Here is a 13,236-nt window from a genome sequence, read left to right on the forward strand (position 1 = left end):
AAAAAATAGTTTCCAAAATGTTGAGAATAAATAAAACTTAGGTAAATTTATTCTCAAATATTTACTTAACACTCTCATTTGATTAAGTCTATATTGAAAAAAATGGTGAACTTTAAAAATATTGTTCTTTCTCATTAAGTTGATTTATCATGGAAGAGAAAACACATAAATACAATGTATGGTACATTATAAGATACTGATCAATGTTTGTAGAATCAATGAATAAACAAGTGAATAATGCAATAGAGTTAAGTAAAAAATGACAAAGGAAATGTCGAATACTGTGGAATGTATTTACAGTAAATATAATTTGTAACAATGAGAAGAATGTTTGTCATTTGATGAAACCAAAACTAGATCAATATAATCTCAAACTATAACCTTGCAAATGTATTATAATATGCAATGTAGCTTAACAATACTAACCACTGGGTGGAGGATGTTACTTTTATATTTCTCAGTATTTTTTATGTTTTCAATAAAGAGCACATATTATCTTTAAAAGAAAAAAAGAAAGGAAATTTACTAAATAATGGGGAGATTTTTTTCTGTTTTTTATAGAAGCCTAATCCTCTTCTAGAGCTTTTTGTGCATTTGTTTCTGAAAATGCCCTGAGGGTCCTATGGATAGAAAATTTTAAGACTCCTGGGCATAGCCCGACTCAAGAAGGACTGGAAGAATTGCTCTATATGATAAAGAAAAATGGAGTTTTGAATTTACAAGGAAACCAAGGCTTACAATGAGGAGTCCTGAGACTACATTAAAGATCGGGACAAATGTCGAATGTGAGAGAACCCTGGGAAATGGGTAAAAACCAAAGCTTAAAGGGGTACTTAGCCAGTGAGAAAATCCTCTTAGTGTCATATAGTTAGGCTTCAATAAAATTTAAAGTTCAGATAGTAAGTATTTTGACTTCGTGGGCCACTCAATCTCTGTCTCTATGGCATGTACAGTAGTGCCCTTTCCTCATCAACGGTTTTGCTCTCCATGCTATCAGTCGTGCACAGTCAACCTTGGTCCAAATATATTAAATGGAAACCAGAAATAAATGACCTATATGTTTTAAATTGCATACCATTCTGAGTAGCATGATAAAATCTTGTGCAGTCCACCTGGGATGTGAATCATCTTTGTCCAGTGCATCCACATCTATATGCTCACTGCCCACTAGTCACATAGTAGCCATCTGGATTGTCAGATGGACTATCATCAGAGTGCTTGTGTCCAAGTGACCTTTAGTTCACTTACTGATGGCCCCAAAGTGCAAGGTACTGCTGCTGGCTATTCAATATGCCAAAGGGAAGCTATACAGTGCTTCTTTAAATAAAAAGATGAAAGTTTTTACTTCAGAAAAAAAATCATATTCTGAGTTTGCTAAGATCTACTATAAAAACAAATCTTTTAGGCATGAAATTATAAAGAAGGTAAAAGAAATTTGTGCTACTTTTGCTGTCATATTGTAAAACTCATGGCCACAGTGAGTGATAAGTGCATAGTTAAGATGGAAATGTCTTTGAACTTGATTATAAGTATGTATGTATAGGAATAAACATAGCACATATTATGGGGTTCAGTACTACCCACACTATTAGGAATCCACACTGTGAGTCTCAGTGTTAATGTAGGTAGGTAGCTAAATATTAATTTTTAAAAAATAGAGTAAAGGAAATTAGACATTAGCATTCACAATTCTGGATACCCCAGAGAATCACCCCACTAAAGGGATTAACACCCTTTCCCTTCCCTGTGTGGAAAGAAAAATCCGGGTTTTTTTTCAGCTCCCCAGAATACAGCTGGTTCACCCCCAGACTATGGGGGGAGGTGCTTCTGTGCTTCCTCTTTGAGGCATGCACAGTGGAAATCAAGATGGCACCTATGGAGGCCTGTTACCCTAAAAGAAGGATCTGATTGGTTAGTGGGAGGAACCACTGCAAGCGAACAAAACTTGAAGAAACTGATTGATTGGTTTAAAGAACAGCTAGTCCTTTCTAGCTTGAAAATATAAACACAAGCTTAACAAAGAAAGCCCTTCTTTCTGCCTTCTCTTGCTTGGGTCACCCAGTTTGCTCCCAACTTCTCCAAGAAGCCATGCTGTGTGGTCTGGCAGTCATGTTCTCTTCCAAGTACAGACTCTGAGTGTGGACCTGGGTGCAGCAACACAGCACCTGGATGGATTAAGCTTTTATATGGACTGAACCGTGGTGTTGATTATCTGGACTTTGATCTTTATATTGAGCTTAATGAAGACAAGATTGGACCTTTTCCATGGTGGGACAGACAGAGATGAGATGTTGGAAACCTGTGGACAGCCTTCTGTTTCAACCCCAAAGAAGTCTTACTGTGAAAGCCTCATTTCCTCCACATGTGAGTCCTGTGAAATGCTTTTATAGTTGACGCCATAAAATTACACCATTTCCACCGTCCAATGTTGGAAAGCATCTCCCTCAGATGGGGACAATTACTGTAGTCAATCCTGCTGTAGTGTGAAAACGCTGCGGGCAATGTGTGTGCCACTTTGGGTTGTATGTAATTTCCCTTTGCACCCCAAACCTTTGACAAACAGCTGAACATTTACACAACAGCTTGCGGTCGGGCTACCGGACTAGGTGGACAGAAGGGATAAGCCACCGTAACCAGCCCAAGGGGAGGAGGACAGAAAGGAGAGAGCAGTCACTGGAATTCAGCTGAGGGACAGAATTCAGTGACAGTCGGAAAGCAGGGGAGAGGGGAAGTGAAAGAAAGTCTGCACTGTACACATTTAAGGGCAGCTGAAGAACTCAGGGACACACCCAAGTGGCAAATGCTTGGGTTCCACTAGGACAGGGGTCAGGAACCTATGACTCATGAGCCGGATGTGGCTCTTTTGATGACTGCATCTGGCTCTCAGACAAATCTTTAATAAAAATAATAATAATATTAAAAATATAAAACATTTTCATGTATTACAATCCATTCATTTCCTACCACTCATGTTCATGGTTGTGGGTGGCTGGAGCCAATCACAGCTGTCCTCCGGGACAACACCAAATTTTTATTAGATAATGCCTAATGTACATGGGTCATTGTATGTCTCTCACAGAATTACATTTTAAAATATGTAAATATGTGGCGTTCATGACTCTTTCAGCCAAAAAGTTTTCCGACCCCTGCACTAGGAGAAGAAAAGCTTACTACTTCTCAAAGGTTCACAGTATAAATGCACAAAAATATAGGGATGCTCTGCAGAATAGTTTCTGTGCAGAACACTGACCGAGTCCTCATAGCAAACCACTGGAAACAATTAGCAAAAAAAGAGAGCAACACTGGTGTGTCCAACTTCTAAAGTACTTTCAAACACCTTCATTATCCGTGACCTACCTGGTGCAATACCATATGCAAATCCTGTGTCCATTTTTGATATTTGAGATGTTGAACATATTTTGAATCAATTTATGTATAAGGTACCTGCTATGTTCCTGATTTGTTTGCAGACTTTGAGCATGCTCACAGATGCCTTCTCGGGGATTTAAATGGATATTCACTTCTTTAGGTTTTTCATCTGTAGTCCTGCTACTTGGCAGGGGAGAAAAAAATGAGAACAATAACTTCATTATATACATTTTAGCTTTGAAAGAAGTTACTAGCTTTCATTTTTAAATTTAGAACATAATTTGCCTCACATTTCTGATAAATTTGTAAGTTATATAAAAAGAAAAATGTAACCAACTCACACTTTTTAAGACTAACTAAAACCTGGGATTAAGAAATAATACTAAAGCCATTCTATATATTGTATCTGAACCCTAAACTGCTTATAGACTAGTGCTCATGCCTCAAAACAACACACTTCCCTATGCCCAAAGTTATACTGACTAGTAAATATTGGTACAATAAGATTGTGACATTTAAGCTGCACAGTGTAAATGGCTTTGCGCTGCACTTTTACACAAGGCTTCTTTTTTCCCTGATAGTGAAGATATATGTTCTGTATTTTGTACAATACCTAGAGTGTAGAAAGGAGCAGTTGTGATGAAGGTATATGAGAACTGACAGTAAAATAAGTATTTAATCACTTTCAAATGTCAATCATAATAGTCATATATCATATAAAAAACAATAGCTAACATTTTCTGACTTTCATCATGTTGAGGCACTGTGTTAAGGTGAGGTAAGAACAATCATTATCCCTATTTTCTAGGAAAGAACTTTAGAAAGATTAAGCATCTTGCCCAGGGTTTCAAAGCTGGTGAGGGAGTGTGAACACAGTCATTACTGTATTTGCAAAGCCCATGGTCTTATGTGATATGTTCACTGCCTCTGGGGGTTATTTAATGAGCACTTCATTTTACATAAATGAAATGGATAAATACTACCAGTTCCTTTAGATTTCCCACATGCATTGGTCTCTGGGACCTAAGAATGGAAGCACAAAAGGCAAACTCACTGTACCACTTTCCACTACTTCCTCTTTACCCGCTCTTTACCCCCTCATGGAAAATAGGCGAGGGCACCACTTGAGACAAAGAAGCAGACTGAGTCAGGAGCCACAGTTTCCAGAGGATGAGGAAGGGCAAACCTGAGATCCATGAGGAAGAAAAGGGTTGTTCATTGAGGTGGGATGGGCTTTCAGGGAGGAGTGATTACATGGTTAGAAGAGTAATAGCCTCCAAGTCGTCATGGATGATGAGTGGTACAAGGGGTGTGAGAGAATACCACCTTAGTGAGTGTATGTTGTATGTTAACTGGTTGTCCAGTTACTTAATGGTGGTTATGAGAGATTGTGTATTTTTCTACAGAAAGATATTGGCTCAATATACCTGAATAGCTAAAACAGATCCAATTACTATGTAGAGGTGGGGAGAGAAAGTATATGTGAAAAAAAGAAAAAGGAAATATTCCAGCTTTGTATTATATGCAGTTCTGGATTATCAACAGAATAGCCACATGGTTTCAAGATTCTGAGTCAGATAATTGGGACTAAAACCCTAACTCTTAACAACTTCCTCCTGGTATAATTTTAAGCAAGTCGCTGAATTTCTCTGAATCTCAGAGTCTTCCCCACTTTGGGATGACATTTCTGTATGTACTTACCTCACAGAGTTGCTTTGAGGACGAAAGAAGACAATAAATGCTAAAGCATTTTATAAACAAATATGTTAGCTGTTGCTATTCCCATTATTATGTTGACTACTGTGTAAGTAGAGGTAAAAATCATAAAATAAAAATGATTTGGAGCGCCTATAAGTGGTCCCTGCTCACAGGAGCTCACTGTCAGGTGAGGACCACTGTGGAAACCAAGAACATAAGAGATAAATCAATAGAGTGTGAGGATTTCAAAGAAAGGAGAAAAAAATGACTAGATTATTTGCAAAATGTTCTGCTGTGGTATTCTACTTTAAAAAAATTTCATTGGAGCCAGACCTATGGTGGTGCAGTGGATACAGCATCAACCTAGAATCCTGAGGTCACTGGTTTAAAATTCTGAACTTGCCTGGTCAAGGTACATATGGGAGTTGATGCTTCTTCCTCTTTCCCCTTTCTCTCTCTCTCTCTCTCCCTCCCTCCCTCCCTCCCTCCCTCCCTCCCTTCTTCCCTCCCTCCCTCTCTCCCTCTCCTCTTCTCTCTGAAATAAAATCTTAAAAAGAATTTACAATGGAATCCTTTGTGAAATGTTAAACTTAAATCTTTTAATGCTTTTGTTTAGAAAACTGTTCATCTACATTTATAAACTGTTTCTCATCAGTATAGAATTTGCTAATTTAGCTTATAGCATTGATTTCTTTGCCTTAGACTTCAATGATTTTATTATAATTAAATCCACTAACACAAAACCTGTGTATGCTCTCTTCTTAATCAAAAATGCTTCTTTATTTAGATCTTAATCTTTGCAAAGTTTTTGTAACTTTAAAAGGTAAATGGTATTTATAAAAGATTTATTTTGTTAATACCCGGTGCAGTCTCCCGTCTTCTCTGGCAGCCTGAGATATGTGTACTAGTGCAGCATGCTGTCTAGCCTCTAGTGCAGGGGTCCCCAAACTTTTTACACAGGGGGCCAGTTCACTGTCCCTCAGACCGTTGGAGGGCCAGGCTATAAAAAAAACTATGAACAAATCCCTATGCACACTGCACATATCTTATTTTAAAGTAAAAAAACAAAACGGGAACAAATACAATATTTAAAATAAAAAACAAGTAAATTTAAATCAAGAAACTGACCAGTATTTCAATGGAACTATAGGCCTGCTTTTGGCTAATGAGATGGTCAATGTGCTCCTTTCATTGACCACCAATGAAAGAGGTGCCCCTTCCGGAAGTGCAGCGGGGGCCGGATAAATGGCCTCAGGGGGCCGCATGTGGCCCGCTGGCCGTAGTTTGGGGACCCCTGCTCTAGTGCCTTATTAGGGTCTGTGTGTAAAGGTAGAAGTCAAGAATATCTCAACAAAACTGGATACCAACTACCTCATTAACATCATTAGAAAAATTTCTTTCGCCTATTGTCTCTTTTGTAAAACTTGAGTTTTTCTTAAAATTCTAAGCTTTAAAAAGAAGTGTTCTTAATATCAAATATATATTTCTTTTAGTGTGAATACTTCTCTGTGCATAATGTGCACCGAAGGCCTTCTTTATAAGGATTACTGCATTTGTTTATGTAATACTTTTCTTCTTTTGAGGTTTTTATTGACTTCTCTTTGGCTTCCAAGGCAAGGCAAGTATAGTAATAGGCATTTTCCAGGAGAATATAGCTGTACTGACCCTTTCTTGCACTTTAGAATCATCCAACAGGAAACAGTGATGATTACAATAAAAATCACACCAAAGGACGTGCCTAGGCAGTAAAATAAGATAATTGAATGCATGGAAAATATAACCTGTGCCTTTGAACTCTATCTTAACCTCTAGTCTCTCTAGAGGTTGCCAATAATTTTTTAAAATGTAACTAAATTCTGGTTTAATAAACACCGACACAGCTTACCTTTAAGATTTTCACTCTGCTTAATCTATTACATTAGTGCTCTACTACAGGGTTATATAGATAAGGAGTGAGCTGAGCAGTTTTCTAACCATTAACCCAAAAGCAACCTTTCAAGGAGTATGTGAAAACAGCACTGGGGCTCCTGGGCTCCTGGGCTCCTGGGCTCCTGGGCTCCAGCTCTCCAGGGCCCTGCTTACGTCCCTTGTATCAATATAAGACATGGGGCAAGAGTTATCCTACATGGCAGATCTGCCAATTCCTTCTGAAACAAACTATCATAACACTATTCCTCTTAAATATGCAGATGACAGAAAAGGGCTTAGAAAATTGCTCTTTGGGGCTTTCAATTTATTCAAGTGGGCACGACTGCCATCCTGAAGAATATCCTACATTGTATTCTCCAGCTAAAATAAAATAAAATGAATGACTGGTCATTTTTAATGTTTCAAAGGTAGTATAGAACCTTTGATAGAGGACACTTGCTCTGCATGCATATGAAGATAGCAGTTTTGATACAATGTGGCCAGCGTTTAGACTATTTCCCTTCTAAATGAAATTTCAGTGTAAGATATTTTGATCTCTCTTTTTACATTTTATTCATTATAAGGGGATACTTACTGTTAAAGATGCTAAAGTTTCTCAGCAAACCCTTTACAAAACTTACCAATAATTAAAGCATTAGGTGAGCCTAAAAGGAAGACAAAGGTCACAAATGCATCAGTCTAGCACTCAAACACGATTAAACAGGAGCCCTCAGCCAGTGAAAATTTATTTTAATTTTTATCATAACACAGTCCAATTTTGTTCTAATATTAAAAAAACTATGTTTTACTCAGACAATCTCATTTTATCTTATGTACTCAATGGTTCTTTTTCCTTTTAACTTACCATGTTATTATAAAATTAATAGAACTACAGCAAAAAAAATGTATAAAACAGAACAAAAGAAAAATATCATGCATTATTCTACTAGCATTAAATGCTTTGGTACATTTCCTTCTGATACATGTTGCCACGCATCTAGGTTTTTACATACTTATACTCTCCTTATCTATCTGGCCTTTGAGCAGTGGAATTAAGCATTCAGTATATCTTCATCGATCACCATTAATTACTACCACCACAACCACCACTAACGCAACTTGTATAAACGCAACTTGTATAACACTATTAACTCTTCATTATATTTTTCACAGATTTCTCATCTGTCTACTGCTTTCCTATTTACATTCCGAAATACATACCTAAACTGTAAGTAATATCTGCATACCTTTAGTGATTTTCTCTACCATATCAAAAAGTTCAAAGATTTGGCCTTCTTTCAGCAGTTTGATAAATATTCTTTTATTTTTTTACATTAGCTTTTCTATATTGCCTTTTAAAACTTTAACTCTTTATTACACCTGGTACTTTTTGTCATATAAATTTGTTTCAATGCTACCTATATTATGACCATCTCTACTTTCCCTGTGGATTGAGGATGTCGCAACTATTAGATTTCATATGTGGGATACTTTTAATTTTATTTACAATAACCTTTATTTTATTAATATGCATTTTGTTCCACTTATTTAAAAAAGTCTGTTTTGTGTTGATTTAAAGTGCCTTATGTATTATGGCTTTATATTTGTTTTAATATCTGGTCGGGTGCCCCCCCCCCAATCATGTGACTGTCTTGTCTCACAGCCACATCTCCAGAATCTTCTACAGGTATTCATTTTGTCAGATCGGCTGTGAGCTTTTTTGCTAATGTCAATATAATTTGATATTAGGAGAGTGACAAGTTTATAATTCAGAAATATTATTAGTAAATCAGATTAGCTAGCACGTTTAAAGGATCAACTATAAAAAATCTTGGATAGTCTTGGTTATGATTATAAATAAGAATCATAAGAATGGGTAAGGGAAGCCTAGAACTAACTTAGATTAAGAAAAGTTGTCCATTATTAATTTTTCTCATCAACTCCTTGATGTGTACAAGTTCAGGGTATAGGATTTCCTATCTAACATCATCCTCTTCTACAGAGCTCAATTACACAATTTCTGAATCTGCTGAATCCAGCTGTACCAGTTTGAAATCCTGTAGCTTACAGCAGCTAGGCAGACCGAACAACACATCTCAGCAACTTGGAAGGTGCTTCCTGACTCAAGCTGAGAACATTCTTGAAAGCCTGCTCTATCACTGGTGTGCACAGGACTTTTAAGGCTCCCGTGCTATAAACAAACCCTTACTGTGGGATGCATTCACCAATCAAGTGATGTAGACAAAAGAGGTTCAGAGTGGTCCCCTAGGACAGTGGTCCCCAACCTTTTTTGGGCCACGGACCAGTTTAATGTCATAAAATATTTTCACGGACCAGCCTTTAGGATGGGACAGATAAATGTGTCACATGACCGAGACAAGTGTCAAGAGTGAGTCTTAGACGGATGTAACAGAGGGAATCTGGTCATTTTTAAAAAATAAAACATTGTTCAGACTTAAATATAAATAAAATGGAAATAGCGTAAGTTATTTATTCTTTCTCTGCAGACCAGTACCAAATGGCCCACAGACCGGTACTGGTCTGTGGCCCAGGGGTTGAGGACCACTGCCCTAGAAGAAATGAATAAGTTGAGGACTCTGAGAAGAGCAAGGCTTGCCTGACTCTCATTGCTAAGGGCTTGGAGAAGAATTAGGAGCTCTTACTGCACTTTTTAGCTCTACCACTGGCCATAAATATCACACCATATTAGAAGACAGTGTCAATGAATTAATGAACAGTAGCATGACTGGGAAGAACCTTGTCCTTACTCTTGTACTTACGTGATATACACGTGGCCAAAGGAGGATCCCAGGTGTCATCCGCCTGGCATTGGCTCCAGGGACTGCCTTTGAGAGTAAACCCATCTTTACACTCCAAGGTTACGTTATCTCTATACTGAAATTTTTTACTCATTTCCATCTCCTTCTGGATTCCATTCATAGACTCTGGGAGGCTACACTTTATCTCTGAAATTAGAAAAATCAGAAGGCAATTAATATTTTGTTGTAACTATTAGTTGTAACTGTTGTAATGGAAAGATCTATGACCCCAAACCTATTTTCCCTTTGGGGAAAGATTGGTCATGTCTTTAATCAAGAAAGATTGAATCTCCTTCCCAACATCTTATGATTTAAAATTCTCTGACTTTATATTCTTAGGTAAGTTAAGGGAATATGACATGTTATGTAATTGACTTTTAATTATGAACAACTCTGCAACCAGAAAGTTGTGGAAAGATTAGGAGTTAGGATAACCATGCCCTAGCCTGAATCCACCTGGGTCATACCATAAGGAAATAGAAATATCACATTAACTCTATCTAGGAATAAAACACTGTCTTTTACCTCTTGATTAAATGCTTATTTCTAGCTCATTTCTATATATTGGACATAGAAGTTACTAAATCATAATTCTGAATTTAAAATATCAATTTTCTACTTACTTTCCTTTATCTCATTTAGCTCAACCTTTATTTTGCTTTCTTTCGCTGCCCAACCAACACCTTTTTCAATTTAAGCAAAGCTCTCTTTTCAGTTGTAAGAATCTAATTTTCTTTTTTCTTTATAAAACCCAACCAGGTAAAGTGCTATTTCTCACAGTATGATCCTGTGGTCTTTCTACATCAGAACATTACAATAGGTTTGTTAAAGAGAGACCTGTGGACCTGACTCAAAATGTCAGAATTGAAGTTGTTGAGGATGTAGATGAGAAACTGTCTTTTTAACAGGTTCCTAGATGATTTTGTTAAGGCTAAAAATTGAGAATGAATAAGCCATGTTTGAAAAAAAACAGTTATTAAGACAAAATTATTATTACTTAAATGAAAAGAAAGCAGCTTCCAGAGTAGAATATAATTCTTTTGTTTTCAGGACAACTATCCCATACTCTTACTCTGAATAATTAATCATTGAACTATTTCCTGACTCTTCCTACTTCTGTAACTAAAGCAAGGAGAAGTGAACTTTTGGTTTCTGCAAAGCCACAAGGACTCTGTAAGTGCCATTCATTTTAGCAAATAACCAAAGCAGAATCACTTATCATCACTGTGTCTACGGGCCACTTCCACTGTGTCTAAAATTGAGGGGTAGGAGGCCAAGGAGGATTTTCTGGGACTTTTAGGTCAGGAAGGCCATAAATTCCTATAACCACTGTAACTGTAAACTTAACTAATCCTTAATATTAGAAATACTTCATGGCTTCCCTTGCATAGTATTTCAAAAGTGAAAAAAGAAGAGGCCTGACTTGTGGTGGCGCAGTGAATAAAGCATCGACCTGAAATGCTGAGGTCGCTGGTTCAAAACCCTGCACTTGTCTGGTCAAGGCACATATGGGAGTTGATGCTTCCTGCCCCCCCTTTCTCTCTCTTTCTCTCTCTCTCTCTCTCTCTCTCTCACTCTCTCCTCTCTAAAAAAAATGAATAAATAAAAAAAGAAAAGTGAAAAAAGAAGATAAACAAGCAAAGCAAAAATCACTTAACTTACAGTTGTCAAAAGTTAAAAAAAAAAAAAAAGCCGCATTAAAAAGAAATACTATAGTGAACTGTTCAAAAGCAGGGACTGGCTGGGTTCCAATCCTAGGACCACCTGAGCTGCATATCATGCACTGGATACTGGATCTCTCTACACTGCATTTCTGTCTTGGTAAGATAGCAAGAATAACAATCCCACCTCAGCAGATTTTTCTGGAGGCTAACACAAATCACTTTTGTAAAGATCTCAGTACCATGTGTAGTCATAGAATATAATCTGTAATTCCACATTTTGCAGCTTTTTAGAATATTGCCAACAACGATTTTAAAGTCATATGTCATTTTTGAAAACACGGACAGGAATAACAGAAATAATTCCTGGAACTTGTTCCAGGGAAGAGGAAATAAGCAACTTACTTTTGGTCTAGTAGATGATAGTGAGACTCCATATCCAGTAATTCTGGAATTAATTGCTCTCAATCTCATTTCTATTGTCCTCACAACAAAGTGCTTCTAGTCTCTTATTGACCACCTAAGGATATTTGTGAGCACCACTTGTGACCCTCTGAGATCCTTTACAGCTGAAATATTTTATTAGTTAAAAGCATGTAAAGCATTATAAATTATTGGTTGATGTCTATTATATGACTAAAAATTCTATCAGTTCTTCCTACTTATTTGGTAGAATTGAAGATATTTGGGCTGCCTTCCTCTCTACTATGTGTTCTGCCTTCCTCCTCCTCTATTGATATTCATTTTCCATCCTCTCAGAAAGGATGTCTTTCAGCTTTATTAGCCTCGTGCATCAGTCTTTCATAAAACCCAGCAAGAATAAGAGATACCTTTGCAATAATGTTGAAATTGGCTCCAGGTTCCCTTGTTTGTACAGAAAATGAAGGCCTTTCCCACCAACAGATAGCCTGAGTCACAAGTGTATCTGACTCTCATCCCAGGAAGATATGGAGATGCATGTCCTCCAGTATGATGGCCATTGTGCATCTTGGGCGGAGATGGGCAAACTAAAAATAGGAAAAGACAGTTAAACACTGAAGTATGAACATGCCAATACATATAATGCTGTCTCTGACTAATAGAGCCAGATGAAGACCCACACAGACAGGTCTCAATGCACTAACTGTTTGTGGATCAGTGGGAAGACAAACTCTCTGTACACAGACCTTTTAGCCTTTACACAGGATCATGTGTATTCTCTATCTGCAGACTGCACCAGATAGGAGTACCACTGGGATCTAAACATGACTAATTCAATGCTGTCTGTCCTCACTGGAGGACAGAACTTGTTTGGACAATCACAGCCATAAAGTCATTATCTGTTTGCCAGGTACTGTTATTTAAATCTAGAAATATATGTAAAGAAATGATCTACAGAGGCCAGAAGAACAATCATCCACTTTACTTCTTCAGGGGCATCTTGAGTTCCCTGTGCTAAGGAGACCTGAAGGGACAACAAAATGAAACACTTAGAAGTAACAAAAGGAGTATAAATGCCTATACCAGACTTCCTAATTATTCCTATAGCATTACCAATTCTGAAGAGAACTAGTCATCAACATGTGCGTTCTGCTCTGCACACTATCTATCTAGTATAAAAACTGGTAATAGAGATGGCATGACCATATATCAATATTTTCATTGGCCTTTGTTTTCATTGCTTTTAAAATATGCTGTATAAAATCTGGGCCTCGATAACTCTCTCCACTTTCGACTGTCTCCTCTCCTCACCATCCTACCATTCTCACCCTAGCAGGCAGGGATATCAGAGTACCACCAAC

At 37.4% G+C, this 13,236-nt stretch overlaps 1 protein-coding gene across 1 annotated transcript in view; it reads right to left on the reverse strand.

Annotated features, from left to right (window-relative positions):
• CR1 (complement C3b/C4b receptor 1 (Knops blood group)) overlaps positions 1-13,236 on the reverse strand; it is a 98,831-nt gene that overhangs the window by 1,857 nt on the left and 83,738 nt on the right. The window contains exons 22-26 of the mRNA XM_066361858.1: positions 12,286-12,462; positions 9,756-9,941; positions 7,617-7,640; positions 6,733-6,805; positions 3,445-3,552 (exon numbers count right to left, since the gene is read on the reverse strand). Coding sequence (XP_066217955.1) covers positions 3,445-3,552; positions 6,733-6,805; positions 7,617-7,640; positions 9,756-9,941; positions 12,286-12,462 — 568 coding nt within the window. The remainder of the gene's footprint in view (positions 1-3,444; positions 3,553-6,732; positions 6,806-7,616; positions 7,641-9,755; positions 9,942-12,285; positions 12,463-13,236) is intronic.

Source organism: Saccopteryx leptura, chromosome 2 (genome assembly GCF_036850995.1).
Source record: "Saccopteryx leptura isolate mSacLep1 chromosome 2, mSacLep1_pri_phased_curated, whole genome shotgun sequence".
NCBI lineage: Eukaryota > Metazoa > Chordata > Mammalia > Chiroptera > Emballonuridae > Saccopteryx > Saccopteryx leptura.